We start from the raw sequence: 27,895 nt of genomic DNA on the forward strand, positions 1-27,895 counted from the left end.
GGAACAAAAATCAGCAACGAAGAAACGCGAGCGTAAAACTTGGTGTAGAAGTGCAACAAACATAAGCCGGCTCATTTGATGCTGTGACGCTTGAAAAGGATTTGCGCACCTACATCATTATTTACGGTTTAAATTGTGCTGCCTTCAGGTGCACCTGGTAAATTCAGGAATCTCTACTCCAAACCACAGCAGGTTGTTTTAGAGGCTTTTCTGGGTTAATGTTGGTTTGTTGGCAGAAACATGTCTGTGATCGCTGTGTTGTTCTTTTTGATGCAGGATTTCATGTAACTCAGTGCTAAAATCATAACAATGAAGTTGAACAGTTCTAGTGCTCATGCGTCAGCTAGCATGCGTCAGCTAGCATGCAGCCTGTTTCAGTCGCTCCTGCTTTTACTCTTTACTCTAATTTTTTCTTACTTCTTTCTTTGTCCTTTACTGAGTGTGTTCATCTGTTTAAAAGCTTTCTTTTCAAACATGTGGATCGAGAGAGTTTTTGTTCTGCTGTTGCTTTCACTGAGGAATGGGACCGCAGCACAGCAGCTACACACCAGAGATCAGCTGAGCCGCCTGATGCTGCTGTTGCAGATTAACTGGTGTCTCAGATTAACTGGAGACGGTCAAACAGATGTGTGACAGACTTTAAGGAGCTGCTGCCAACAAACCAGCAAATAAACACTGAATATTTCATGTGTGACATTTGTGAGGTGGCCTTAAACACAGTCCGTCAGTCTTTTTGCTCTTGAACAGTGAAATATTAAAAACTGTCTGGAGTTTATTTGGTGATGTTCTCGTGCACGAGGCGAAAAAGGAAATCCAGGTAGTTTCTCCTGATCACCTGAGGCCGTCATTACTGTGTGAACCCACACACCACTCCTCACTCCTCCCACCCGCTGCACACAGTCACTGAGTACAGACCGGCTGATTCCTGTAAAGGGAGAGGCAGGAAGAGGCGGAGCAACAGCTGAAAAACAAGAAGCCCAACGTCATTTTGCAGAAGTGAAAGTGTGAGAGAGCAGCAGCAGAGCTGCAGTCGAGTCCTGTTTGTCTCTAAAAGAAGATTCACTGGAGTCCATCAGGTTCCTCTCAGCAACAGTGGTGAGTGCAGCTGATCACACTTCCTGCTTCTACACAAATCTTCACTCTGTTCACTTCATCAGGACTCATCACAGTCACACTGGATCCATAGAAATCTGCTCATGTAACCACAGATCCACTGTAGGAGCATCGAGCTGCTGCTTCAGTCTCACTGTGGCTCTGCTCAGGACTGTGGACTCAGGCTGTGCTCTGGACTTCAGACTGACTCCACACTTCCTGGTTATTCATCACTTCCTGTTCCTATTAGATTGATTCTGGATCTGATTGATCATAAGGATTACAGACGTGAAAACACCTATTTATTCTTTATTGATATAAAGCCTTTGATACTGTAAACCAGCAGATTTTGGTCAGTACTTCAAAAAGTCATTCACACATTTTACAAAGATTATCTGACTTAGTGTATCCTGTAAGAGTCACAGATGATCCTCAATCATTCAGAAAACAGTCGATGCTGCACTTTATAACTTTGTGTGGAAACATGAATCTCATTATTTAGACAGATGTGTTTGAATCATCCTGATAATCAGGCTTTAAACATGTCAGAGTTCCACACATCAGCTGTGATATTCAAGCTGACCTGGATCAAACATGTCATCAGACACAAACATAGATGATGCTGTTTAATCCCAAAGCTTATTTAAACAAACTGGAGGACAGAATTCCTCCTTAAATGGGATTTTGATCAAATCCACTGATCTCGTTTTCACACACAGGCTTTATCATGGTGGCTTCTTCTCTACTAACATCAATCTTTGATTTGGACAAACAAATATGTGAAACACAAAAATAAATCAATGTTTTCTGAGGATCCAGAATAACATGAATGATGTATCCCAGCGAGTGACTGGAAAAGTTCATCTTCTTCCACATCCTGAGTTTGTGAGGATGTTCCAGTATCTGTGAGAGAAAACAGGACAGTTTTTACTGACGCACAAATGGACCAAATATACAGACACCTCTGAATAAACATGTTCTCATCAATGCCATTAAAATACTGGATCAACAGTTAATAACACATTTCTGAGGTTTGTGATTCATCGTCCTCCTCACTGTCAGCTCTACTGGAACAGTCACTGTTTAATATTAATGGCTCGTTGATCTGGACGTACAATAAGAAGTATTCAGTCACCAACAAGGTCGAAGTTTACTTCACAGTGATTGATGGAAAATATCCAACAAACTGATTTATTCAAGTATACAAATGATCTGGATGAATCTTGGACCTTCTGTAAAACAGAGAAACAATTTCACATCTTTGTAACGACTGTATTTATCTTCATCCCCAAACGTTGATCCTGTCCATCTGGACGCTGCACTGTACAGCAGACACTACGATGTTAGGTTTGTGTTTGGATGAACCAGTTTGTGTCTGAGTGTGTTGCTGGGTCTCCACCAGTTACTCTGAGAACTGAAGAAGCTTCTCTGATGAAACGTCTTCAAGAAACTCAAAGAAGTCCAGACGCTTTTCTCTCCAAGCTCCTCAGACTACTGACGCTTGTTTCTCTCTTTGTAAAATGAAATTTAAAGTGAATTTTGAATCAAATGTTTCTCTTCTTTCTCCCTCAGAGTGCAGACATGTCTGCTGCCAGCAATCTGCGATCTGAAGATCAGTTTCTGTGCTCCATCTGTCTGGATGTGTTCACTGATCCAGTCTCTACACCATGTGGACACAACTTCTGCAAAACCTGCATCAGTCAGCACTGGGACATGAATGTCATCTGTAAGTGTCCCATGTGTAAAGAGACTTTCTACACTCGACCTCAGCTGAGGGTCAACACCTTCATCTCTGAGATGGTGGCTCAGTTCAGACGTGAAGCTCAGCAGAAAGCCAGCAGCAGCAGCTCAGAGCAACAAGCTGCCAAACCAGGAGAAGTTCCCTGTGACTTCTGCACTGGAACCAGACTGAAGGCCCTGAAGTCCTGCCTGGTGTGTCAGACCTCCTACTGTCAGACTCACCTGGAGCCTCATCTGACAGTGAAAGGTCTGAAAAGACATCAGCTGGTTGATGCTGTGGAGAACCTGGAAGGCAGGATGTGCACGAAGCACGATAACCTTCTGCAGCTGTTCTGTAAGACCGACCAGACATGTGTCTGCATGCTCTGCCCTGTTTTAGACCACAAGAACCACGAGTTTGTTCCTCTGAGAGAAGAATATGAAGGAAAGAAGGCAGAGCTGGAGAAGACAGAGGCTGAGATTCAACAGATGATCCAGAAGAGACGACTGAAGATTCAGGAGATCACAGAGTCGGTGAAGATGAGTAAAGATGCTGCAGACAGACAGAAAGCAGAAGGTGTTCAGGTCCTCACGGCTCTGATGGAGTCTGTTGAGAGACGCCTGAAGGAGCTCATGAAGGAGATCGAAGACAAACAGGAAGCTACAGAGAAACAGGCTGAAGGTCTCATCAAAGATCTGGAACAGGAAATCTCTGAGCTGATGGAGAGAAGCTCTGAGGTGGAGCAGCTCTCACGCTCTGAAGACCACCTCCACCTCCTCCAAAGCTTCTCCTCCCTGAAAGCTCCACCCAGCAAGGACTGGACAGAGGTCAGAGTTCATCCACCATCATATGAGGGGACTGTGGGGAGAGCTGTGGCTGAGCTGGAGGAGACAGTCTGGAAACCCATGAAGAAGAAGCTGTTAGAGGCTGAGCTGCAGAGGGTGCAGCAGCATGAGGTGGATGTGACTCTGGATCCTGATACAGCTCATCCTAACCTCATCCTGTCTGATGATGGAAAACAAGTGTACTGTGGTGATGTGAGGAAGAAACTTCCAGACAACCCAGAGAGATTTTCTAAGTGTGTTTGTGTTTTAGGAGAGCAGAGTTTCTCTTCAGGCAGATTTTACTTTGAGGTTCAGGTTAAAGGAAAGACTAAATGGGATTTAGGAGTGGCCACAGAGTCGATCAACAGGAAGGGAGACATCACACTGAGTCCTCAGGATGGTTTCTGGACTGTAGGGCTGGTAAATGGAAATGAGTACAAAGCTGCTGCTGGTCCTTCAGTCCCCCTCTGTCTCCATCCTGGTCCTGAGAAGGTGGGGGTGTTTGTGGATTATGAGGAGGGTCTGGTCTCCTTTTATGATGTAGGTGCTGCAGCTCTGATCTACTCCTTTACTGGCTGCTCCTTCACTCACAGACTCCACCCATACTTCTGTCCCTGTAACAATGATGGAGGTAAAAACTCTGCACCTCTGATCATCTGTCCTGTCAATCAAACTGATCAACGACTGATTTTATTGGATGAATGATTGATTTTTCTTGAAGGGAACAAATGAACATATTGAGTGTAAATCCTCTACAGTCTCCATGTTTCTATAGAATCTGATCATCAGGACTCTGATTCACACTTTGATTCTCATGGAGTTTGATTTGAACAGAAGAAAAGTTGAATCAGGAAATGTTCCCACTGATGGAGACTCGAGCTGAAGAGCAAATATCAGAGAACAAATGTCCAAAAGCTTCATTTCCAATAAAGTTTGTTCAATGCTTTGAGTGAATCCAGACTCATGTGTGGCTGTTATACGGAGCATCAGAGTCCAGCTGAGTTATGTTGGATACAAACTGCTTATTTTGGCTCTGTGAGGAGTTTTGTTCACTGAAAACTGATGAGACGGATAATATTCAAAGAACTCTGTAGAGATTCATGCATCCACGTTCTCCACCTGCAGGTGTGGAGGAGAAAGGTGGAGCACAGACTGCTGCATCCTTCCAGTCACATCATTTTGATGATTATATTTGCATGTTGTGATGATTTGGGTTAAAGACAAACAGAGTTGAACGGCTGCAGTCACAGCATGAAGACGATGCTGAAGCTGAGCTGTCAGTGAACATGTTTCACTGTGATTTGATTTGAAGAATAGAAAGTGTGTGTGGCTGCTGACAGCTGCAGTCTGTTAGTCTGCATGTTCAACACACAACTTGAGGCTGAGAGCGGTGTGTTCTTCCGACTAGCCTGCTAGGTGTTTTGCCGCCTCCTCTCAACCACGCAACACAACCCAACGTTCCAACGTGTCAGGAGCATCAGCACAGCTGAAATGCATTTTTCCTAAGCACCGCGTCTCTGTGGCTTTTAAACCCCAAAACACGCTACAACAAAAATGGGTCCACCCCAAGGATGGGGTCCCCCGGTGTAGTTTCCACTGTGAGAGACTGTGGGCTTCCTCAGAGTGAGGCTGAGAGCGGCAGGCCCAGCTGGAGTCTGACCTGTGGCCCTTCAGATAAAGCTGAAAAAGGCCAATATATGATATTAAATATAAAATATAATTAAAAAACAACATCAGAATGAACAACGAGCTGCTGTTAAGAACTCCCGACGTCCGTCCAAGGCCCGATTGGTTTCTGTTTCCATGACAACAACAACCGTATGTGGAAAAGACCAAAAACTGAAGCGGTGAAAAAGTTTTGTTGCAGATTAACTATTAACTTTATGTTATTCATTGTCAGCTCGTGCCATCATTAAAGCATGTTAGAACACACATGTAGGATTTCACGAATCATCGCTCCTAAATTTAATCGTATCCATAACAACTGTGTGTACGTGTTCGCTTTGAAAACATCACATTCTTTATGTTGGTTGGTTTAGACGAGTGATCTCCAGGATGAATGAGGGCAGAGGCCCGTTTCATGGAGACTGTTTAAGTGTAAACCTGGATTAAAAGCCACATTTGAACACCTTCATCAGAGGCTGTGACCATGTTGAAGGACTGATGCTGACGTGCTCTGACACTCATTAGCATAGAAAACAAAGTGGTGAAAGCACAGAGCCCTGAGGAGCTCCACTGGACGGTCTGTTCACAGAACATTTAATTATTTCACTTTTATTTACATGCAAAACAGCCTCAGAGAGAACAGCTGTTTCAGAGCTGCCAGCTTTATTGGAAAGATGAACTGAAATCCTAAAATAGTCCAATTCATGACAAACTGACACGGTGAAATGTTGCAGGATTCAAATGTGTCGATGGATGAACTCTTTCAGTATAAGATGCAATAATACAAAACACATGAAGGTGAGGAGGAATTCATTTAAAGTAAGTGTGATTTAAAGAGGACTGATTCTTTCCTGGTCAGGCTGAAGCTTTCACCGTCTGACCTCTGTAAACAAACCGAAACACGTTCAGTGTTTAGTTTTACCAATTAGGTTTCATGAATCACCATCTGAGAACGTCTCCGATGTGGGCGCCACTCACAGGGATCACTTCCTGTAGAAGGGTCACATGACCTGTTAAACCCAGAGAGCTTCGTGTGACCTCTGACCCTGATCACCAGCGTCAGGGTCAGTGAAGGTGAGATACCGTGTGACAGGAGGAGGAACTATAAAGTTTTATTTGTACGAACACGTAGAACAGATGAAGTCAGAACGAAGCAGGTGGAGCTCAGTCAGGGTGGAGGTGCAGACAGGTGAGCTGAAGGGGAGGAGCCAGTCTGGTCAGGAACTCTCTGTCTCCTCGAGTGAACCTCCTCACCTCTGAAACACACACACACACTCTGAAGGTTGCAGTCAGGGTGGTGAGGGTGGTGTGTGAGGGTGGGGTTACCTTCTGGTCTCTGGTTGGTGTGTTTCCTGCAGGTGAGGCTGAGCGGCCGAATCATGACATCGCTGCTGCACAGACACAACAGGAAGTGGAGGAGGAAGTCGTCAGCGTCCCCGTCACACACCTGAGACAGACACAGAGGTTATGTCTCTGCAGACTCACGGCTCGGCCCTGTGGAAACGTCCTGCAGGACGCCTGTTTCTCTCTGTGGTGGCCCCCCCACAGCGTCCCCACCGTGCTTCACTGTGTGGACGCTGTTCTTTGGGTTGTAGCTGCATCTTCTTCTCGTTTCACCTCCTCTGACCACAGGACGTTTCAGTCTGCAGGGTCTTTTAACACAGCTCCACCTGTGGGTGGAGGGGCCCTGTGGGTTCTCCTGGTGTGACCCGAGTCCTAAATGCCTCTCGCTGTCCTGCCCCTCCCCTGTGGTCTCCACCCTCCATGTGGGAGGTGTGGCGTTCACAGTCAGCCCTGATTACCCTCAGAACTACACCACCTGCTGCTTCATCAGGTCGAGTGGGTGGAGTCAGGGGCACGACCTGAGTCTCGCTGAAACACACGGCTGTAAGGCCCCTCCCTCCTGTTCACGTGGGCCCAGCGTGGGTCCGTCACACCTACAGACTTTTAAAGGTGGAAGTGGCCACGCCCCCAAACCAGTTCAGCAGTAAGGTGTGAGCAGACGGAGCTGTTACCAGGATGCAAACAGGATGTGTCCTTTCAAAGTTAAAGCCTCATCTTAAATTTTAAAGACAAAATAAAGTTTAAAGACGACGATGAGCACGTGACTCACCTGTGACAGGTTAACATATACACCTGACAGGTGCTACTGACCTGGCTCTGCCCACGAGGGAAGACTCTGATGTGACCTCTGACCCTGAGAGCTCTCTGAAGCCCCTCCCACTGAGCATCAGCCAATCCCAGCAGAGCACGAACCAGAGCAGCTGAGAAGCAGACGTGAGCCTCACCTGTCCCGTCATCGATCACCAGCCTGATCGAAGAGCAGAGCCACATGGTTTGATCATGTGACTGTTCATGTGTACTAATATCAGAGAGCAGAGACCGATGAGGGAAACCTCTGGCCACGCCCCTTAGTGACATCATCAAAGCTGGGTTGATACCTGAGTGTTAGCGGCGATGAGTCTGTAGAAACATCCAGGCTGGAGGACAGGAAACCACCGCGTACACACACCTGAGAACACCAGCACCACCTGCACACACACACACACACACACACACACACACGTAACTGTGTATCCAGGTGAGCTCAGGTAAACACACACAGGTGCGTCTCTCACCTTTCTCTCCTGCTTTTGTTCACTTTCTTTCTCTGTCATTGGCTCATTCTTTGGGTCCCGCCTCCAGCTGACCACTGGACCAATCACAGCAGCTTTCACTGAGAAGCACAGTCTCAGCCCTGCCTCCTGATCCTCTGCCTCCGCCCCTGTATTCCTCCAGGACACACCCTCCTTTTGCTCCACCCTGATCACCATGGAGACACAGGGCCAGGGGTTGCCGGAGTTGGCTTCTTCTTCTTCTCTTCTCCTCCTTTTACTCCCAGCAGTCTCTTCTTCTTCTTCTACTGTCTGCTTCCTGGCAGTGACATCCCCTCCTGGCTCCTCCCCCTTGTGTCTCAGGTGTGTCTCCATGGCAACAGATGGACTCAGGATGTGCAGGTGGTCCAGAGAGAACTGCAGGTAAACCCTGTGAATTGAACCCAGCTTTATTTAACTCATAATGTTTACAACCAGGAAGGAAGCTCACATCCTGAACCAATCAGACGCCCTCCTACATCACAGAATGGACCAATGAGCAGTCAGCATGCTGCAGGTTGTGTGTGTGTGTACCTGCAGTGTTTGTGTGTGATGAACCTGTCCTGGTCCAGGTGTTGGTAGGAGGGGAAATCTGATTGGAGGAATCTCTCTGTCACCATGGTGAACTGCACCACACCCACCAGACAACCTGCAGCACACACACACACACACATTAAAGAATAAAGCTGTGTGTCCCTGTGTGTGTGTCTGTGTGCGTGCATTGTACCGATCCAGGCGCTGTTAAAGACCGCCCTCTGCGCTCCCTCCTCCTCCTCGCTGCTCTCCGTCAGCACGCAGGCTGCAGCTCCCGCGGCGTCTCTGAGCTGCATCGAGTGTTTGAACTCAGACGTCTGTGACGGCAGCTCCAGCACGCCGACCAGCAGCAGGGGGCGCTGCCTGACACACAAACCGGCAAAAACCATTGGTACGTAATCACACGACTTCATGTGGGAGCTGCTGTCACCTTACCTCACAGCGTCTCCACCCCGAGGCTCGGAGGACAGAGTCCTGCAAGACCAGGACAGGAACCCGTTGATCTGGGCGGAGGTCAGGTTGGAGCCATCAGGGGGCAGCAGAGAGCTCAGAGGGGCCGAAGACCAGCAGCCAGTCTGCAGGGACTCCAGGAGCTCCGACACACCGAGGTACTGCCGGACCGCCGAGGACACGCTGTACTGCAGGGACACAGAGCACACTGAGCATGCTCCACACTCACCTGTAAGGAAGACAGGTGAGAGTGGGACCTACCTGCGTCACAGGACAGGTGTGAGGCTCGTCCAGCATCTCAGCGTAGATGTCTCTGCGTCCTCGTCCTCCAGCTCTGCTCAGAGTCTCCATCAGCCTCCAGGACAGCAAGCACACACACTGCTGCCTCCACACACCTTGGACCAGACTGAGGACCAAGACCAGAACCAGGACCAGGAAACAAGCCAGAGCCAGCGGAGGACAGGAGGACAAAGGTTAGGCTCTGCTGTCTCTGACTGTGGACAGGTGGTGGTGGGTGGAGCCTCACCTGTGTGCCAGCTGCGAGCTTAGGTGACAGGTCCACAGGTAATCGGACACATCTGTGTTTCTCTGCAGCAGTAACCGTGGTAACGCCCCATCTCCCGGGCAGCGGTTGTCGGGTGGCGAGCCTCCCGCCCTGCTGAAGGCCGTCACCCTCAGGCTGGAGCGCAGGCAGGTGCAAAGCATGCTGGGAGGGAAGTCCGGGCAGGGCCGGTACAGGAAGTGGGCGTGATGCAACTGCAGGGGGAGGAACCATCAAACTTTATTAGTCGTGGCTGCCACGAACACAAACGGGCATGATGATGTCACGTCATGTGACTCACCTCCACTCTGTCTCCCGCCCTCAGCTTCCTCTTCGCCGCCGGCTGATAGGCCACGCACAGACCCACCTTCCCATCCAGCACGTAGAGCCCCGCCCCCTCACTCACAACCTCAGTCACCGTGCCCTATCACAGCAGAGGAGGCTTAGTAATCAGCACACAGGTACAAACCTGTGGTAGCCAATCAGAGCTCACAGCACTCTCACCTGGTAGCTGATGACTTTGGATTGCTTTATCCTCACAGCTGATTGGTCCAGCTCCACCTCCTCATGCTCCGCCTCCTCACAGTCGTCCTCAGCAGGCTGTGACAGCAGGGACTCAGAGTGTGTGTGTTCCTGTGTGTGTTCCTGTGTGTGCGTGTAGTCGGCGTGCAGCTCGGAGCGCTTCGTCACACACAGGATGTTGTTTCCTCTCCAGCCTCGTAGCGCACACACACGTAGAGCTGTCACACACACGCTCTGCCCGACACACACACGCTGGATCCAGCTGAGCCGGCTGCTGTCCTGCACACACACACACACACTGAGCTTCATCGTCCCTCCTCACCATCATCATCCTCAGAGAGCTGGTACCTGTACGAGCACGGGCAGCGAGCGCGACTCATCCGTCAGCGTGAAGCAAAAGAAGGTCGTTCCTGCCACGGCCAGCAGAGGGCAGACTGAGCCCACCTCTCCGAACACGCTCAGCCGCTGACCTTTGACCCTGGAGCACACACACACATCTGTCACACACACTGCTCAGAAACTCCACTGCAGTTCAGAGGTCATGTGACCCACCTGTGCCTCAGCAGCCTGCCGGCCTCTCCGACTCCCACCGCTCCGCTTAGCTCCACCCTTCCAGGAGCAGCAGCCAATCCCTGCTCAGCACCAGGACACAACAGGACAGGGGAGCCAATCAGCTCCAAGAAGCCTGCGGCCTCTTCCTGGCCCGATGCATTGTGGGGGATGTAGTTCCAGTGAGGGAGGAAAACGGGACGATCGAGCCACAGGGGCGAGAGAGACAGGCACTGGATGAGGGCGAGAGAGAGACGCGGGTGAGAGAGAGGCGGAGTGTGTCCTGGGTGGATGCTGGAAGCCTGTACTGATGATGACAGCTTCATCAGCTCTGATCTGCAGTGATGCCGTTTGTTTTATAGCTGCAGTAGATCAGATTAGATCAGATTAGATTAGATCAGATCAGATCAGATCTGATCAGATTAGATTAGATCAGATCAGATGAAACTTTATTGATCCCTCGGCTGCGTTCCTCCAGGAAATTCGGTTTCCAACAGCCCAGCACCGACAGAAGTTACAGAAGGTGAGCAGAAATATACACATATACAAATACAGAGTATAGAAAAGGGAAGAATAGAATAAATAGCAATAAGAACACAAGGGAATTGCACATTTCAAGTACTGTGAGTCATTAATCCGTGCGGTGACGCTAGGACCACACTGAGCCTGCTGCAGCTGTCTGACTGTAATCTGTCAGGTTACTGCAGGTGATGCTATCTGTATACTTTATGTGAGGAGGAGGCTCCACATCTTTATAAAGCTCTGCTGTCATCACGTCTGTGCCAGCACAGTTACTCACTTGCTGACAGACTCTGTCTTTACATCCTTACTTATCGATCAGCTAAGTGAATCCATATAAACACAGCTCACATTTAACAAGTCCTGATGTTTCTGAGTTACAGAAATGAAAGTCAGCTGTTGAGCTTGTTTGCTTGTTTCATGCTGATGTAAACATCAGCAGAGAAGCGTGTGATGACCAGACTCTATCAGCACTTGTGTCCCTGCACAGAGAATGAGCTGAATTAAAGAGGAATTCGATTTCATTCACGTTGCACATGAACACCTGCAGTTTGTTGTGACCTCGTTACCATCAGTTCTGACCAGATCCGGTTTAGTGACCCTGCTGTGAAGAAGCTCCTGAGAACTAACCAGCTGATGGACCATGGGTTAAGGTTAGGCTCCTCCCCCTCTGACTCACCTCACACATGACGCTGCCGCTGGCGTCCGTCAGCCTGTACTCTCCGTCAGGGCCTTCTCTCAGACAGCCAATCAGCAGCAGGTTGACCCTCGGCAGCGCCCTCTGACCCGGCACGGCGAGCTCCGCCTCCCTGGCCCAGGCTCTCTGCTGATTGGTGCTCCAGGACAGGTTGCTGACGCAGGCCAGGTGCTGCTGGGAGACGAGCTGGGAGACGGACAGCAGCCTGCGGACAGACGGGAGGACAGCGGTAAGGCCAGGTCACGTGACCTGCGACAGCGATGATGTCAGCGGGCGTTACCTGTAGCTGACAGGTAAGCTGTGGGCCACACACATCTGCTGCTGGATCGCCTGCACCGCACACATGCTCAGGTCAAAGAGGCTGAGGTCACCGTGGTTACCTGGGAAAACAAAGTTTAAAGGGTAAACACAAACATAAACAACTGAAGCCCCGCCCACTGAGAACACCTGAAGTGGACACCAGAGCTGGTGTGTCAACAGGTGGGACCACCTGAGGAAGCAGCTGCTCTTCATCCTCAGACTCTTAGTCCTCCCTGTTCCTCACTGACAGTCGGTCACCTTCATGGCTCTGACCTTTGAACCACACTCACATCTACACACTGGACTGCTCTGATGACACCTGTGAGGGCAGGTGAGCCCTGCTTTCACTGTTTAAATAATGGTTTAAATAGTATTTGGTTTCATAAAAGACATGGACATCGTCATTAAGGATTTAAAGTACAGCTGATTTATCAGCCAGCTGTTTCAAACAAACAGGAACTCACCTGTCTGCGAGGGGGCGGAGCTACACACCACAGGACTCAGGTGTTCAGAGATGGAGGTGAAGATGTTCTTTAACCACAGGGACTCCTAAAGAAACAAAGCAGCAGGTCGGAGGTCACAATAATAAATGTAGAACAGGCTCACATCCTTATATTCTCTTTTCTGTGTGGATTTCTGCTATAGAATTAGCTCGAAACAGCGATCGGCTGCTGCTCTTAATTGCCAGGACAGGCCGGGTTTCGGCAACCCTCAAGGGTGCTTCGCAACCAGCGGGCCTTAACGCCGTTAAGATGCCGCCTAAGAGGAGCAACGTTAATGAGGAGGAACTGGAGGACATAAAGAAATCCCTAAACTTTATGTCTGAAGAAATAACAACAATTTCAAAACAACAAAATCTGATACTCAATTTAATGGATGATATTAAAGAACTAAGAAGGCAGAGCGAGGAAAAGGACAAGAAGATTGCTATGCTGGAAGGACGGGTGTCAGATCTGGAACAATATTCAAGAGTAAATGATGTGATAGTGACAGGACTGGAAACCAAGCATCAGACATACGCACGGGTAGCAGCAGCAGAGAGAGGGGAGCCACCCGAGCAAGAGCTACGCTCTTTGGAAGAGCAGGTAATGGCCTTCTTTAAAAGCAAAGGTATCAAAATGGACAGTAAAAATATTGAGGGATGCCATCCTCTTCCTGCCATTATCATTCATTTTGTTAATAGAAAACAGAAAAAAGAACTGCTCAAGCAAGGAAGAAAGCTAAAAGGTACAAATGTTTATTTAAATGAACACCTAATCAAGAAAAATGCAGACATTGCAAGAAGAGCAAGAATATTAAGAAAACAGAAGAAAATACAGTCAACTTGGACGTCAGACTGTAAAATATTCATTAAGTTAAATGGAACACCAGAGCAGGCTAAGGTTCTAGTCATCAAAGAGATGACGGAACTAGAAAAATATAACTGATAAATGCAAAGCAGTGCTAAATATGATGGGACCGTCCAAGTGCACAACCAACGCAGATGTCTGACAATTTTCAACTAACAACTCATATAGATATTGAAAATAAGACATTGATGTATGACAGCAACATAGATCCTGATTGTAATTTCTTTAACAATAAGACAAATGAATGCAATTATTATACAAATGAGCAACTTAAAAAGGAATTCAAGGTAGAACAGGGTATAACAATGGTTCACTTTAATAGTCGAAGCTTATATGCAAACTTTCAATCCATCAAAGACTACATAACACAGTTTGAACAGCCATTCAATGTGATAGCCATATCGGAGACCTGGATAACTCCTGGAAAAGAAGAAGACTTTAAAATAAATGGATATGAATTCCTTCATGTAGACAGGATCAACAAGAAAGGAGGTGGGGTGGCACTTTACATTGATAAAAACCTAAAGTACAAAAGAATGGGAAGAATGACAACTGTTATTGATGGAGTGATGGAATGTTTATCAGTGGAAATAAGTATAGAAAAAAGGAAAAACCTAATTGTCAGTTGTATATATAGAACACCAGGATCTAAGATTGAGATATTTAAGGATAATATGGAGGACTTATTTACAAATATAAATCAGAAAAGAATGTTTATTTGTGGGGACTTTAATATTGACTTATTGAATCCAAATCATAATAAGAGTACAGAAGAATTTATTGATTCCATGTACAGCATCGGTTTATTTCCACTGATAACAAGACCGACCAGAATAACATCTCATTGTGCAACTCTATTAGATAATATATTTACAAATATAATAGAAGGAAAGATAAAAAGTGGGCTGTTAATCAATGATATAAGTGACCATTTACCAGTCTTTGCATCGTATAAATGCCATTATAAAGTGAACAACGATGGACATAAGATTATTTACAAAAGAATAAGAACAGAGAAGACCTTAAATTGTCTTAGAAAGTAACTTTTAAAGCAAGATTGGAATATTGTGTATGAACAAACAGAAGTTAATAAAGCTTACGAAGGATTTTTAAGAACATTTAACACATTACTTGATAAAAACTGCCCAGTAATTGAAATCAATAGGAAACACAACTATGCAGGAAGACCATGGATGACAAAAGGACTACAAAATGCCAGCAAAAAAAAGAATACCCTATATCGAGAATTCATAAAAAAGAGAACAATAGAAACTGAAATGAAGTATAAAACTTACAAAAATAAATTACCTAATATAATGAGATCCTGTAAAAGAGAGTATTACATTAAAAGGTTAGAACACAATAAAGATAACACAAGAGATATATGGAATGTATTAAACAGAATAATCAAAAATGAATCAAGGAATAATGATTACCCTGGGTACTTTATAGAAGGGACAAGAAGTATTAATAACATGGAAGAGATAGTAAATGGCTTTAATGAATTCTTCGTAAACATAGGGCCAAAACTGGCAGAAGAAATAAAGGTTGATGGAATAGAAAGGGACACAGGTGAAAATATTGAAAGGAATAGTAGCTCAATGTTTTTAAGAGCAGTGGAAGAGAAAGAGATTTATGACATAGTTAGAGGACTTAAGAACAAAACCAGTACAGACTGGAATGATATTGATATGGTAACGGTAAAGACAGTTATTGATGGTATCGTAAAACCATTAAAATATATATTCAACTTGTCGTTTCAAAAAGGAGTTTTTCCACAAAAAATGAAAGTTGCTAAAGTTATTCCCATTTACAAAACCGGTGAAAGACATCATTTTACAAACTATAGACCAGTGTCAATACTCTCCCAGTTCTCTAAGATACTGGAACAACTCTTCATAAAAAGATTTGACAGTTTTGTGGAAAAATATGAATTAATGACAGATAGTCAGTATGGGTTCAGAAACAACAGATCAACAGCTTTGGCACTGATAGATTTAATGGAAAAGATAACGGAATGTATGGATAATAAGAGGTATGCGCTCGGAGTTTTCTTAGATCTAAAGAAGGCGTTTGATACTGTTAATCATGAAATTCTATTAAAAAAACTGGAAAAGTACGGGTTTAGGGGAGTGGTTTTGGAATGGTTAAAAAGCTATGTAGGGAATAGGCAACAATATGTACAAATAAATGAATATAAATCTAATTTGATGGATATAGCTTGTGGAGTACCTCAAGGTTCAGTACTGGGTCCAAAAATGTTTATTATGTACTTAAATGATATCTGCAGAGTATCGGAGATTTTAAAGTTTGTAATATTTGCAGATGACACAAATATACTGTGTGCAGGAGAGGAATTGCCACAGGTTTTGGAGATGATCACACAGGAATTAACGATATTAAAGAAGTGGTTTGATATAAATAAATTATCATTGAATCTAGATAAAACCAAATTCATGTTGTTTGGAAACCAAAAGAAAAACATCGAAGTAGAAATATGTGTTGACAATGTATATTTAGAAAGAGTCAATGAAATAAAATTTCTTGGGGTGATCATTGACCACGAGCTCTGTTGGAAGCCACACATTACTTATGTTTGGGGGAAATTGGCACGGGGCATTGCCGTCCTGGGGAAAGCAAAGCATATGTTGGATCAGAAAGCACTGCACATTTTATACTGTGCTTTACTACTGCCATATATGAGCTACTGTGTAGAGGTCTGGGGAAACACATACAAAAGTAACACAAAAACAATAACTATAATACAGAAAAGGGCCATTAGATTAATAAATAATGTGGGGTACAGGGACCATACAAATGCACTCTTTGTCAAAATGCAAGCTATTAAATTCCAAGACTTGGTGAAGCTTAAAACAGCGCAAATAATGTATAAAGTCAGAAATAAATTGCTTCCCAAAGAAATCTGTAAATTGTTCATAGAAAGAGAAGGTGGGTATAACTTAAGAGGGAAATGGAATTTAAAGATACAAAGTGCTAGAACAACTTTAAGAACTATGTCAATTGCAGGAGTTAAATTATGGAACAGTCTAACAGAAGAAATAAAAGACAGTCAAAACATAAAACAGTTTAAAGTAAAATATAAAAACCTAATTTTAAATAAGTATAAGAATGAAGAAAACAGGGTTAACCCAGGACGGTAATGTTGCTGGTAATGGTGTTGCGGTTCTTTTTTTTTGTTTTCTTTTGTTGTTTTTCCATAACTTGTGTATCTGCAAATATACACATTCTGTATTTTTCATATGAAAGAAACTATACTGTGGTGGGGCTTGCTAATTTCTTGTTTTTGATTTATGTATGTTATGTTTTGTTTTACTTCATATGTTTCATATGTTGTTTGTTTAATTTAAGACAAAAAAAAAATTAAATGAATGAGAGGTAAAACTTGAAGGGGTAGGGACAAATAAGTAAATACTTCAGCCTACTCCTTTTCAAACAAATACTGGAATGATATTTTGTAATGATTGTGAAGGCACATGTTTGAAATGTTTGAAATAAAAATGAACTGAACTGAACTCTGCCTACGTCATGACGCAGACAGTCTACGTACGCAGGGCTGTGCGTGTACGTAGACTGTTATTTATCGCTCAGTTCGGGCAAACAGGGTCAGACTGGGACTCACCGCCTCGGTGCTGGGCTTGACCCGGTCCAGGAGCTCCTGCAGGGGGTCCATGTCTTCGCTCCGGGTGCCGGTTTCTCCCCCTGCTGACAAACTCCCGCTCACGGCTTTCAAACAGCTTCCGGTCCTCCTCCTGTTGATGTCCTCCCTCTGACCGTCGCCCCCGTGTTCCCGCCTCTTACCGTTCATAAAGCCGCCATGATGCCCTACCGTCCTACTTTGTTTACTTTTGTTCTGTATTTTAAACAAATCATCAAACTTATTAAACTGACTAGTCTCTGCTCACGCAGGATCTCTACCGCGCATGTGCGGAACAACTTTTCCCTACCCTGCATTTCACAATAAAAGCCCTTCACGTTCACATACACTCAGTGGTCTCCTACCTCCTTTCCTAAGCACTTTTCCTTGTTAGAAACGTTCTGAGGTGGAGGAAATGTGTTTAGGAGATGTGATAAGAACTCAGGAAAGGAAACAGCTGTGTTTGAACTACAAGTCGATCACGTGACTCCAGCCCAGTGTGTTCTCAGCCTGATTAGTGCAGGTGAAGAACATGCTTTTATTATGAAGGGGTCAGACTTCCTGCTGAGGCTCAGGGTCATGTGACTGACAGCACCTTTTGCAGCTCACCTGACGCCACAAGGTGTTTCCTTTTCAGGAGGATGACACTGTGCGAACCTCGGGAATCTCAAACAAAAACACATTTCTGTCAAGTGGAAACTTTAAAATAAAATAAAATTATATATATACATATATATATATAATTTTATTTTTTGAGCTTGCAGAGCATAGATGCAGATCAAACTGAAGGTTTGTCACTGTTTTTTGTTCACTTTTTATCCAGGCTGCAGGTGTCTCAGTGGAAAAATAGAGCGTGGCTGAGCGCACCTGTGCAGACCAGTGATACAGTTTAAGATCAGAGAATTGTAACCCCCTCTTTCATATGGCAGGTACAACAAGCCAAGTCTTCATCTAGGACCTTTGTTATTCCAAATTAACCAATTAAAGATATCGTTTAACTTCTGAAAGGATTCTTTTGGAGGAGGCAGAGGACGTGACTCAATATAAAAACTCTGCATAACCTTTCATCCTTGTTCAGGAATAGGACGGAGGAGGATTTTGAATCATTTATAGCCAGAAAATCGTCTAAATAGCTCCATTTGTAGCATTAATTTTGCAACTTGGCTAACAGACAGCCAGTCTAGGGCCTAGGGCCAATCTCTGCTCTCGATCTCCTAACTGGAAACCAAATAGTACAGCTCTCATTGTAAGTGTCATCACCAGAGGTTCCATAGTCAGAATGAATAGCATTGGAGATAACGGGCACCCCTGATGAGTGGAACACTCCAATGTGACGGGTTAAGTTGAACCCATCTGAGAAAATGATTTCCAAATCCATATCTTGGGAGAAGGTTAAATAAATCTGACCAGTCTATTCTGTCCGAGGCCTGACGAGCGTCCAGTGATAATAAAGCTGCATCGTTAGCATCACATCTCTCATGAATTATATGAGAACCCTTCTTATATTGTGAAACCCTTGATGCTTTGGTACAAAGTGAATCAAATGTGGGATCCAAGGCTCTGATCTTCATGCTAAACATTTAAAGTATTTTAGTGTCAACCCCCGTCAGACTCTAAATGATGAGTGTTCTGCAGGTTTAGCAGGTTTCTCAGTACTCACTGCCTGTCTCACAGTGGGTGGAGAGCCTCCGTGTGATATGCTTCTACATACATGTTAAAAAGTGGAATTATTCTTTCTTCTGGGAAGGTTTTGTAAAGTCAGAAAGCCATCTGGCCCAGGTGCCTTACCACACAGCAAATCCAACATGTCCAAATGAAGACTGTCAGATTTGATTTCAGCTCTTTTAAAGTGTCTTTATAAGTTAATTTAACTCTTATTGGAGAGTTGGAACGTTAACTCTGACTTAGTGTTGAATACCAAATCTGTCTGGAGTTGATCATTCAACACTTATTCATGCTAACTAGGTGTTAAGAGTTTATATACTAACCCCCACAGAGGATTTTAGTTTAACTACATAAGAGTTATCTTCTAATTCATTCTGTGAATTTTACTGTTCTGAATTTCTAGAAATTCCTTTGGAAATAAACATTATTGCAAAGAGGACTGCATCAGCTGAGGCAACATGATGTCCTGTGAGCTCAATTTTCTTTTAATCAGAAAAGGTCAGACACAACAAAAGCCAAGCAAAGCATCAAACAAAGGAAAAATAAAGACAAGTCAAATGTCCAGCCAAAGGATTTATGGGAGACTCCATCAGGGATGGATCGAGTCAACCGGAGCCACAGCTGGACTGGCCAGAGTGGCAACAAGCTCATCAGACCTCTGTGTTGGGCAGGTTTGGGGAGTGTCTGTGATGATAAAGCCACGACTCTGAAGACGACTGCAGAGTTTGGTGCAAGATGTTGCGTCCTTGCAAAACTCCTGCAGCTCCGAGAAGCTCCAGAGTCGACCTTCCCTGGAAAACAGCTTCTGGGAGGCTTTAGCTCTGGAAGCTTCTTGCTCCCTCTCCTGTGCTGTGCCGTGTTTCAGGCACACTCCGCTCAGGTGATTCCAAATGAACAGCTGGGGCTTGTTGCACAGCAGGCAGTACACAATGTTTTTCTCCATGTTGTTTGGACTGCAAATACAAAGAGAGAGACAAACTCTGCACATCACTTTATAGCACCAGTAGCGTGTCTCGGTATGATGCAAAGCTAGCTATGTCGCTACACTGGACACCGAGCAGTACCTACTTTAAAACTGAACCTTTGTTGATCCTCTGCTGTTTCTCCAAAGCACACAATGTTCTGCACAAAGACATTTAACTTTAGCACATGTATAAAACATGCACGCACACCAGCAGTTCGTTCAGCTAAAAGAAACGCTTCATAGAAACCATTTCTACAACCAGCAAACGCAAAGAAAACAAGCCATGACTAAAACAGCAGTTACGTAAATGAGCAGAAGTTGCTAAACAAACAAAACTGAACCAGAAAGTCTCCAGACATCATGTAACCACTGTTTGACAAACGGTCCTACTGTAGGATGATGTTACAGTGATGTCTGACAAACCATCCCACTTAACCGAAGCTGCAAATTCGATAGTTTTGTGCCAAAAGCAGATGGCGTTTTCACTTTAAATGAACAAACATTCACAAAGGCTTAAAACAATATAGTATCCAAGTCAATAACATGCTAATACTTCCAAGTATGAACACAGAGTAGCGTTAAATCACCCGGTGTTCCAGATTAACTGGTGACGGTGGAACAGATGGTGGATTTTTTAATATTTTGTTGTTAACAGCAACAAGACTGGCGGAGTGTGTCTGAGGGAACCTCACAAATGTCACAGCAACACACTGCAGTGGAACCCCGACTTACGAAATTAATCTGTTCCCGACGGTTTTTCGTAAATCGAAGCAGCCATCGCGCCTTTTGAGTGAGAAGATGCTGGCTGGAGACGGAGTTCTTGGTGGCGGAGGTGGTGGAGGCTGAAGAAAGCATACGTATGCATGCATACATACAGCACCACCACGGGGGAAACTGGCATAACATTAAGGTGTAAAGTTGTTGATTTTTTAATTCAAAGATTAATCAGGCTTTAAACATCAGGAGGTAGTGCAACAGACACTGAAGTGCACATTAAAGACCAGAGAGAACATTATTTTTATTAACAAAAAGTTTTAATCCACCAACAGCCCTGACATCTAAAACACTACAAGTAAAAAAGAAAGGCAACAAAAAACAATTCAGACATTTTTACACAATTAGTAACACTTCAGCTTTCTTTGTAATGTCTGCTTGTATTTTAAGAAGTATCGCATTTGGGTAAAAACATTACCAATAACTCAAAATTAGAGGAATAAGTGTATATATGTGTCAGCTGTATGCATGCATACATATGCTGCATGTACATGACGTTCTAAACATTAAAACTAAAACTTTTTTTAAACTTAGATAATTAAAAAAAAAATCTATTTTATCATTTATTTTTTACATTTTTTGTGCATTTTTATGTTTTTGAACTAGAGCTGGGCGATATAAGATTTTTTCATATCACGATATGTTTTTTTCATTTCAGGCGATAACGATATCTATCACGATATCAGCCAAATAACTATATTTGTAAGATTTAAATGTGCCGTTGCTCACAAGTAAAATGTGAAATAATCAGCAGCTTGTTTTGATTTAAATATTTATTTCCCATAATAAGTTCAACAGGGTAGATGTACTTAAGGAACATGAGACTTTTTCAGGTAAATAAAGGCAAATATTGCAAACTACACAAAAGGCAGCCGCTAAAGCGTTTAAGTTTCAAAATAGAACAAACAAAACAGACTAAATTGTCAATTCCACTTAGAAACAAAATATTAATTCTAAAAATAAATCTTAGTTTGTTTTACAGAAGAACAGACAAAACTGACTAACTTTTGTCAATATCAAATAAACTGAGAACTAAAAGGAAATTCTCAATCTCTCCTTGTTGTATAGCTGAGCTTTTCAAACAGTTGTAACAGTTACTTTAGTCTGACAAAAGCCGAATGACGAATTAGCGCTTCCAGTCAGAGACTGAGGCTACGTCCACACGTACACGGGTATTTTTGAAAACGGAGATTTTCCGTTTTCGTTTTAAAAAATAATCCCGTCCACACATAAAGGGAGAAATGAAGGAAAACGCTGCTATGAACATGCCAAAGCAGCAGGTGGCGATAGATTCCTAACCGTGCAGAAATGTTGGCCAATCAGAAGTCTAGAAGCCTCGGTGGGAAAAAAGTAAACAAAGCTGGGGCATAGAAGCAGAACCGAGTCGTAAGTGTGGAGGGACAGTAACTGTGTGTATATGTAAGCATTTAAACACTGCAGAGAGTAGAATTAACAGTATTGTAGAAATTCATTTCACCGAAACAATAACGTGGCGCACAGTGTGACGTCAAAAAATGCGCACACCTTTGACGCTGCGTTTTCTCCGTTTTTCTAGTCCACACTAAATGCAAAAACTGAGTTTTTAAAAATCTTCGCTTTCAGTGACCAAAAACGCCGTTTACGTTTGGACGAAAGGTGCAAACACATAGAAAAATCTGCGTTTTCAAAAATACCCGGGTACGTGTGGACGTAGCGCATGCACCAGTTTATTGTATTTCCAGACTTGCTTTCGGCACAATTTACAGTGCACGCTACTCTGTTTTTTGTCAGACTTGAAATAGCCGAAATACCTTCACACTACGGAACTTCTCTGGCTCTTCCGTTTGACAATCTCTCCGGCATTGGAACCATCATCTGTTTTCTCTTCGGTCACGCTCGGTTGATTTTTCTAGTCGGCACACTCATTTCCTCCATTACCCGGGCGGTACGGTGGCTGGCTGCTTCCCAAACAAACACACGTGCGGCTTGGCACTTGTGCTGTACGTAACAAGTCACGCGACGTGACGCTGCGGCTGTGATTGGTTCAGCTCTGCGCTACGTAATTTGGATTGGCTGTTCTTTTTTTTTTTTTTAAGAGGACAAGAGCGGCGAGGTCTATCGCGATAGTTGAATTTTTCTATCGAGAAAAAGTTATATCGCGATACATATCGTTATCGTTCTATCGCCCAGCTCTATTTTGAACTAATCACTACTGCTACTTTCATCGCTTTTCGCCCTCTAAGGCACACTTTCACCTGAAGGTTGACTTGTTGCTGGCCTCTTTGTGAAAAATCTATCCAACGACGTCTGTCTCTGTCTACTTTTCAAAATGGATCTGAAGTGGGAGAGGCAGACGCACCAAAATGCTCTATAGCACGAGCGGTAAAGTTCTTTTCAGGGTGATTGTCCTTGATATCGGCCGATGGTATGACGGCCTCCTCCTCGCTGAATTGTTGCCGTACTGATGAGTGCAGCATCGCCTCCAACTCTTGCAGCTCTGCCGTTGACAGCTCCTCTCGATGTTCATGCACAAGGTCGTTTATATCCTGCAGTCCCAGGGCAGTGCCAAGATTTACGATCTCCTCAACCTTGACTTCAGGTTGAGGTTCCCCCTCAAAGCCTTCAAAATCTCGAGGGGCAACAGCATCAGGCCACAGCTTCCTCCAAGCAGAATTTAGCGTTCGACGACTCACCTCCCGCCATGCCAAAGAAATCAACTTGAGGCATGCAACGATGTCGAAATGATTTTTCCAAAACTCCCTGAGGCTGAGCTGCGTACTCTCTGTTATGTCCGAACACAGTTTGAACATGTGTTTCGTGTACAGTCTCTTTAAATTAGAGGTCACTTGCTGGTCCATGGGCTGGAGGAGAGGGCTCGTGTTGGGAGGGAGGAGGAGAACCTTGATGAACGAGAACTCCTCCAGGATATCGTCCTCGAGGCCAGAGGGGTGGGCGGGGGCGTTATCGATGATCAGAGGGCACTTCATGGGGAGCTCGTTCTCCTCGAGGAACTTCTTGACAGCAGGGCCAAAAACCAAGTTGACCCATTCGACAAAGAACTGTCGGGTCACCCAGGCCTTGGGGTTGGACCTCCACATAACCTCGAGCCTCTCCTTTAAAGTTTTTGTGTTTCTTGAAGGCACGCGGATTTTCTGAGTGGTACACTAGGAGTGGCTTGACCTTACAGTCCCACTGGCATTAGCACACAGGGCGAGGGTGAGACGGGCCTTCATGGGCTTGTGGCCTGGCATCTTTATTTCCTCCGCGGTGATGTACGTACGCCACGGCATCTTTTTCCAGAAGAGGCCAGTCTCGTCACAGTTGAATACCTGCTGGGGGATGTAGCCTTCTTGATTTATAAGTTCCTCAAATTTTTTAACAAATTCTTCGGCAGCCTTGTGATCAGAACTTGCTGCCTCGCCGTGACGCACAACGGAGTGGTTGCCAGTCCTCTTCTTGAACCGATAAAACCACCCATGCGATGCCCTGAACTCTGGGGAGGTTAGGGGTGCCTCCTGCGAGGACGTCGATGCCGTTGGCTGCTCATTGGAAGCTGCCTTACTTACTAAATCATTATAAATTGAGGACGCCTTCTCGCAAATGACAGTCTCTGTGAGGGTATTGCCCTCCCTTGTCTTTAATCCAAACAAGGAGAAGCCTTTCCATCTCGTCGTGTATGGGGGTCCTCCTTTTGGACATGATGGTGGTGCCCTTTGAAGGTTTACCTGCTTTCATGACTTATTTTTGTTTTATAATTGTTCCTATGGTCGAAGTGCAAGTACGGAAGCCAAGGGGTTGTCACATGATTCGGAAGGCATTGTGGGCATTGAGCTGTTCCCGAAACATCTTAACCTGGTTCGGGAACAGCACCATGCAGGACAGACGAGCTCTACAGAGGGTTGTGCGATCAGCTGACTGGACCAAGGCCAGGAAGATGGTGAAGGACCTCAGCCATCCCAACAACAGACTGTTCTCTCTGTTGAGGTCAGGAAAGCGATTCCGCTCCCTGAAGACCAACACAGAGAGACTGAGGAGGAGCTTCTTCCCGCAGGCGATACGGTCTCTCAATCACAATCACACCACAGTACTGACCCACACATATAGTTCTTACACACACACTGGACATTCTGGACTTTGTTTTCACTTCATCACTTAAATCACTGCTGCTGTTATTGTGTATATATTTATTTATACTTCTTGTGTATTTTGTTCAGACATTCTTATATAGTTCTATATTGTGTATTTTGTTGTACAGTTATTTTATTTTCAATTTAATTTATATATTTTATCTTATTCTTTCCCAGTGTGTTGTACAGTTATTTTATTTTCAATTTAATTTATATATTTTATCTTATTCTTCCCAGTTAAATTTACCCTTCATTCTAATTTGTGTTGTACAGTTATTTCATTTTTAACCTTAATTTATATTTTATTCCTTCCTAGTTAAATTTACCCTTTTTAATTTTTCATATTTATTTCCTTTCTTATTCATAGCCTTTTCCTTTTTGTTTTCTTTAGGTCACGAGCAGTTGTCCAAGCATTTCACTACATATCGTACTGTGTATGACTGTGTACGTGACAAATAAAATTTGAATTTGATTTGAAGGCTCAGCCAATCAGAGCCAGCGGATTTCGTTACGCGGGCATTTTGCCATAACACGGGCAGAAGTATTGCCGTTCAGTGCCTTCGTAACTTGAACTTTTCGTAAGTCGGGGCTCCACTGTATTCTGCATTAGCCAAGTCGCTAGCATTAGCATCCATCAACCTGCAGCCTAAAGCCACAGTGTACACACAATGACCCGCATCCTTTACCGAGATGTGCGAATGACCGAACAACAGCCTGTACTGTGAGGTGCGCCGTGCACGGTCATTGTAATGTTTACTAACCTGAGGCAGTGAAGCTGCTGTCAGCCTGGGTAACAAGTAGACGAAAACACAATAATCTTCTTTAAACCGTGAACGCAAACGACACACATGCTGTGCTGGCGTTAGCTTCACAACAGGAAGTTCTTTCTGTGAAATTCTTCTTCTGCGCCCCAAAACACTGCTCGGTACCACCATCGCGCTCTGCGCCCTCTAGTGTCCGGATGTAGAATAGCATTTAATGCCTGAAACTCACAATCCAACAGGTTTTTGCAAATTGTTTTTAAATCACTGTAACTTTTGAACCGTTCGCTCAATTGAACCTAATACAATTGTTTCTGAAAGCAGAGACTCTGCGCTTTCTCTGCATTTAACTTTAGCGTGAATATGCATGCACACTTTGTTCACCTGATAGAAAAAGTCACATATAAAATTACCCGATACTTGAAAAAACACCAAAGTTAGCAGGTTTACTCTCGCTGTAGTTTCTCCGTAGCGTTACATTCACCTGGAAGTATGTCGGTTCTCAGTCATCCAGCTCAGCATAGTGTAAGGAGCTGCTGATGGAGAGTCCCACATTTAGCCATATGGGAGAGTCCCCAAGAGGGTCATGGACCCCTAATCATCCTCTACCTAATCATATGAACCGAGGTGTGAAGATAACAAAGCCAGCAGGCAGGGTGGCACCTTTGTCTCTCATGCACGAAGAGAGACGCCTCTGAAAAGGCCTCCAGGCCTCTTTAAGTGCAGTCACACCTTACAAAAAGGGATCTTAAAACTGGATTATAGATGTTCAACGATGGTCGTTCACACAGCACAAAAGCATTGCACATCTGCCTTTCACGAGCTGCCGTCTTCCAACAAAAAGCATTTACAATTCCTCATCAGCCGTCAAAGGGTTTCCTACAGCTCGCCTCCTGCCTCTGCACAGCCAGGGAGCTTCTAACGACCTCTGACCTCCTGTAGTTTGGAGTTATCAAAGTAACCCATGACAGTAATGTTTATGCTGAGAGATGGGCTTAATATGATGGAATAAAAATCAGGTCTGTTTTTATAGAAATGCTGTTGAATGCATTAGTTTTAAAATAAGTGAGGAATGTGCTTTTCTATCTCCAGTGCACCCAGGAGGCATTTCTGCTGCACACAAAGGTAACTGAATGTCATTTCTTCTTTTCAGGGTGGAAATGTGTCCAGACTCTAACATGGACCCACGGGCCCCACCCTTGGGATTTATGAGGAACAGGGAAAATGATCGGGAGAGAAGCAACAGACTGACTGAAAGAACTGGAACGAGCTCGTATAGAATCAGCTAAACAATATTGTGGATGAACAAATAGAAGCTTAAACACCTCAGACAAAACTATTATAAAACGGCCCCAAAGCTAAAGAATAACAGCACGGAAACTGTGCAAACAGTTAGAAACATTAAAAATCCACCTGCTTATTGCTGCAAACCCAAAGATACAGAAGAATCCTTTTGGTCCTCCTTCATCACTTCCCTGCTCCTCCTCTGCCTCACCTCGTGCTCTCATCCTGGGTTTGCATTGAAAGTATCCCCACCTAATCCCTTATCTATGTAATGCTGAGCTTGCTAAACCTTTTTTATACTTTTTGTTTTATTGGTGACTCCAGAACTCGTGCAGCTGTTAGTGATCACAGCAAGTTTCCCAACCCCAGTTTTAGTTTCCACTCACCCTTTATTTACAGACAGACATCAGTAACATTGTCAGCTCTGTCTTGCCTGTTGATGGTCTTGTTTTCACATTTTGGGGTTAATCCTTTTAAATAAACTATAAAAACAATCCATGTGTCAGAGCCTCGTTTGTGCTGATTAGAGTCAAGTTTCTTTATTTGTCACATGCACAGTTATACAAATACAACACGCAGTGAAATCTATCCTGACACGCTCCTGCACTGTGAAGGGGACAGAAGAACATGATGTTATATACATTAAGTATAGCAAATATACTTTGATGTATATATTATATACACTGTAGGTGTTGGAGCTGTTATCGATGAAACACTGTCCTTCTCCCTGCCGTCTCTCTTCATGAGATCCTCCACCGATGGGCCAAAGTCGGCTGTCATTCCCAGAATGGTCCAGGTCTCTATCTTACAATGAAACACAGACCGATCTCTGCTTCCTCCTCTGCCTCCTTCATCCCCTCTGAGGATCCAGAAAAGGCTTCAAAGACTCTACTCCCTGTCAAAATTAGGGCTTAAAAAGTTTTCTCCCCCAATAAAGATTAAACCATAAGCTGGGAGGGCTGGGTTTGTTTGCTCTCACTGGTCTGATCGAGCATCCCTGACGTTTCACACTGGTTACCAGTTCTTCAGAGGGAAAAACACAGGTGGGAACAGGAGAGAAACAAGGCACAAGATAAACAGCTCCCCACGGGGTCACATGGGACTATTTCACACATGGTGTGTTCAAAAGCACATCATTAACCACGTACATTCTAAACCCTAACCAGCTTCACAACATCATTCACACTATATGAGGGTTAGTGTTGAGGAAAAGACTGCAGAAGCTGGTAATCCACAAGTGCACGGTGCTTCAGGAGACAGGTGGTCAGGAGCTGCTGAAAAGAAAGCTCAC

The 27,895-nt window shown here is 44.4% G+C and overlaps 2 protein-coding genes and 1 long non-coding RNA gene across 8 annotated transcripts; 1 reads left to right on the forward strand and 2 right to left on the reverse strand.

Annotated features, from left to right (window-relative positions):
* Nucleotides 1–1,367: 1,367 nt before the first annotated feature.
* Nucleotides 1,368–17,373, reverse strand: LOC146578003 (CST complex subunit CTC1-like). Of its 5 annotated transcripts, XR_014889873.1 has the most exons (17): nt 17,036–17,371; nt 12,511–12,595; nt 12,027–12,126; nt 11,729–11,951; nt 10,534–10,763; nt 10,330–10,459; nt 9,964–10,260; nt 9,761–9,883; nt 9,445–9,674; nt 9,180–9,324; nt 8,904–9,106; nt 8,662–8,831; nt 8,469–8,583; nt 7,920–8,325; nt 7,743–7,832; nt 7,456–7,612; nt 1,368–1,995 (listed from the first exon to the last, which is right to left on the reverse strand). XR_014889873.1 is itself a non-coding variant. In XM_085256296.1 (16 exons), exons 1-16 carry the CDS (start codon nt 17,219–17,221, stop codon nt 7,598–7,600), a joined length of 2,748 nt encoding a protein of 915 aa, XP_085112422.1. In that variant the 5' UTR covers nt 17,222–17,371; the 3' UTR covers nt 6,903–7,597. The 5 variants fall into 5 exon arrangements, 4 of the variants coding, with proteins under 4 accessions (XP_085112451.1, XP_085112422.1, XP_085112434.1 ...); XM_085256296.1 differs by lacking the exon at nt 1,368–1,995 and having other exon boundaries at nt 6,903–7,612; XM_085256308.1 differs by lacking the exons at nt 1,368–1,995; nt 17,036–17,371 and adding an exon at nt 12,237–12,393 and having other exon boundaries at nt 6,904–7,612; nt 12,511–12,596.
* LOC146578004 (E3 ubiquitin-protein ligase TRIM21-like) lies at nt 1,606–4,582 on the forward strand. Its single transcript, XM_085256512.1, has one exon. The coding sequence runs from the start codon at nt 2,641–2,643 to the stop codon at nt 4,339–4,341; it is 1,701 nt and encodes a 566-aa protein (XP_085112638.1). The 5' UTR covers nt 1,606–2,640; the 3' UTR covers nt 4,342–4,582.
* Nucleotides 17,374–19,179: 1,806 nt separating the features above from the next.
* On the reverse strand, nt 19,180–25,451 carry LOC146578005 (uncharacterized). Of its 2 annotated transcripts, XR_014889926.1 has the most exons (3): nt 25,321–25,443; nt 19,784–19,837; nt 19,180–19,668 (listed from the first exon to the last, which is right to left on the reverse strand). It is a non-coding gene; the product is annotated as an uncharacterized LOC146578005 (long non-coding RNA). The 2 variants fall into 2 exon arrangements; XR_014889923.1 differs by lacking the exon at nt 19,784–19,837 and having other exon boundaries at nt 25,321–25,451.
* Between the last annotated feature and the right edge of the window lie 2,444 nt (nt 25,452–27,895).

This window comes from Mchenga conophoros, linkage group LG3 (assembly GCF_057382185.1).
Source record: "Mchenga conophoros isolate Kocher_MC1m ecotype Shallow Benthic linkage group LG3, M_conophoros_male_GT1.1, whole genome shotgun sequence".
Taxonomy (NCBI): domain Eukaryota; kingdom Metazoa; phylum Chordata; class Actinopteri; order Cichliformes; family Cichlidae; genus Mchenga; species Mchenga conophoros.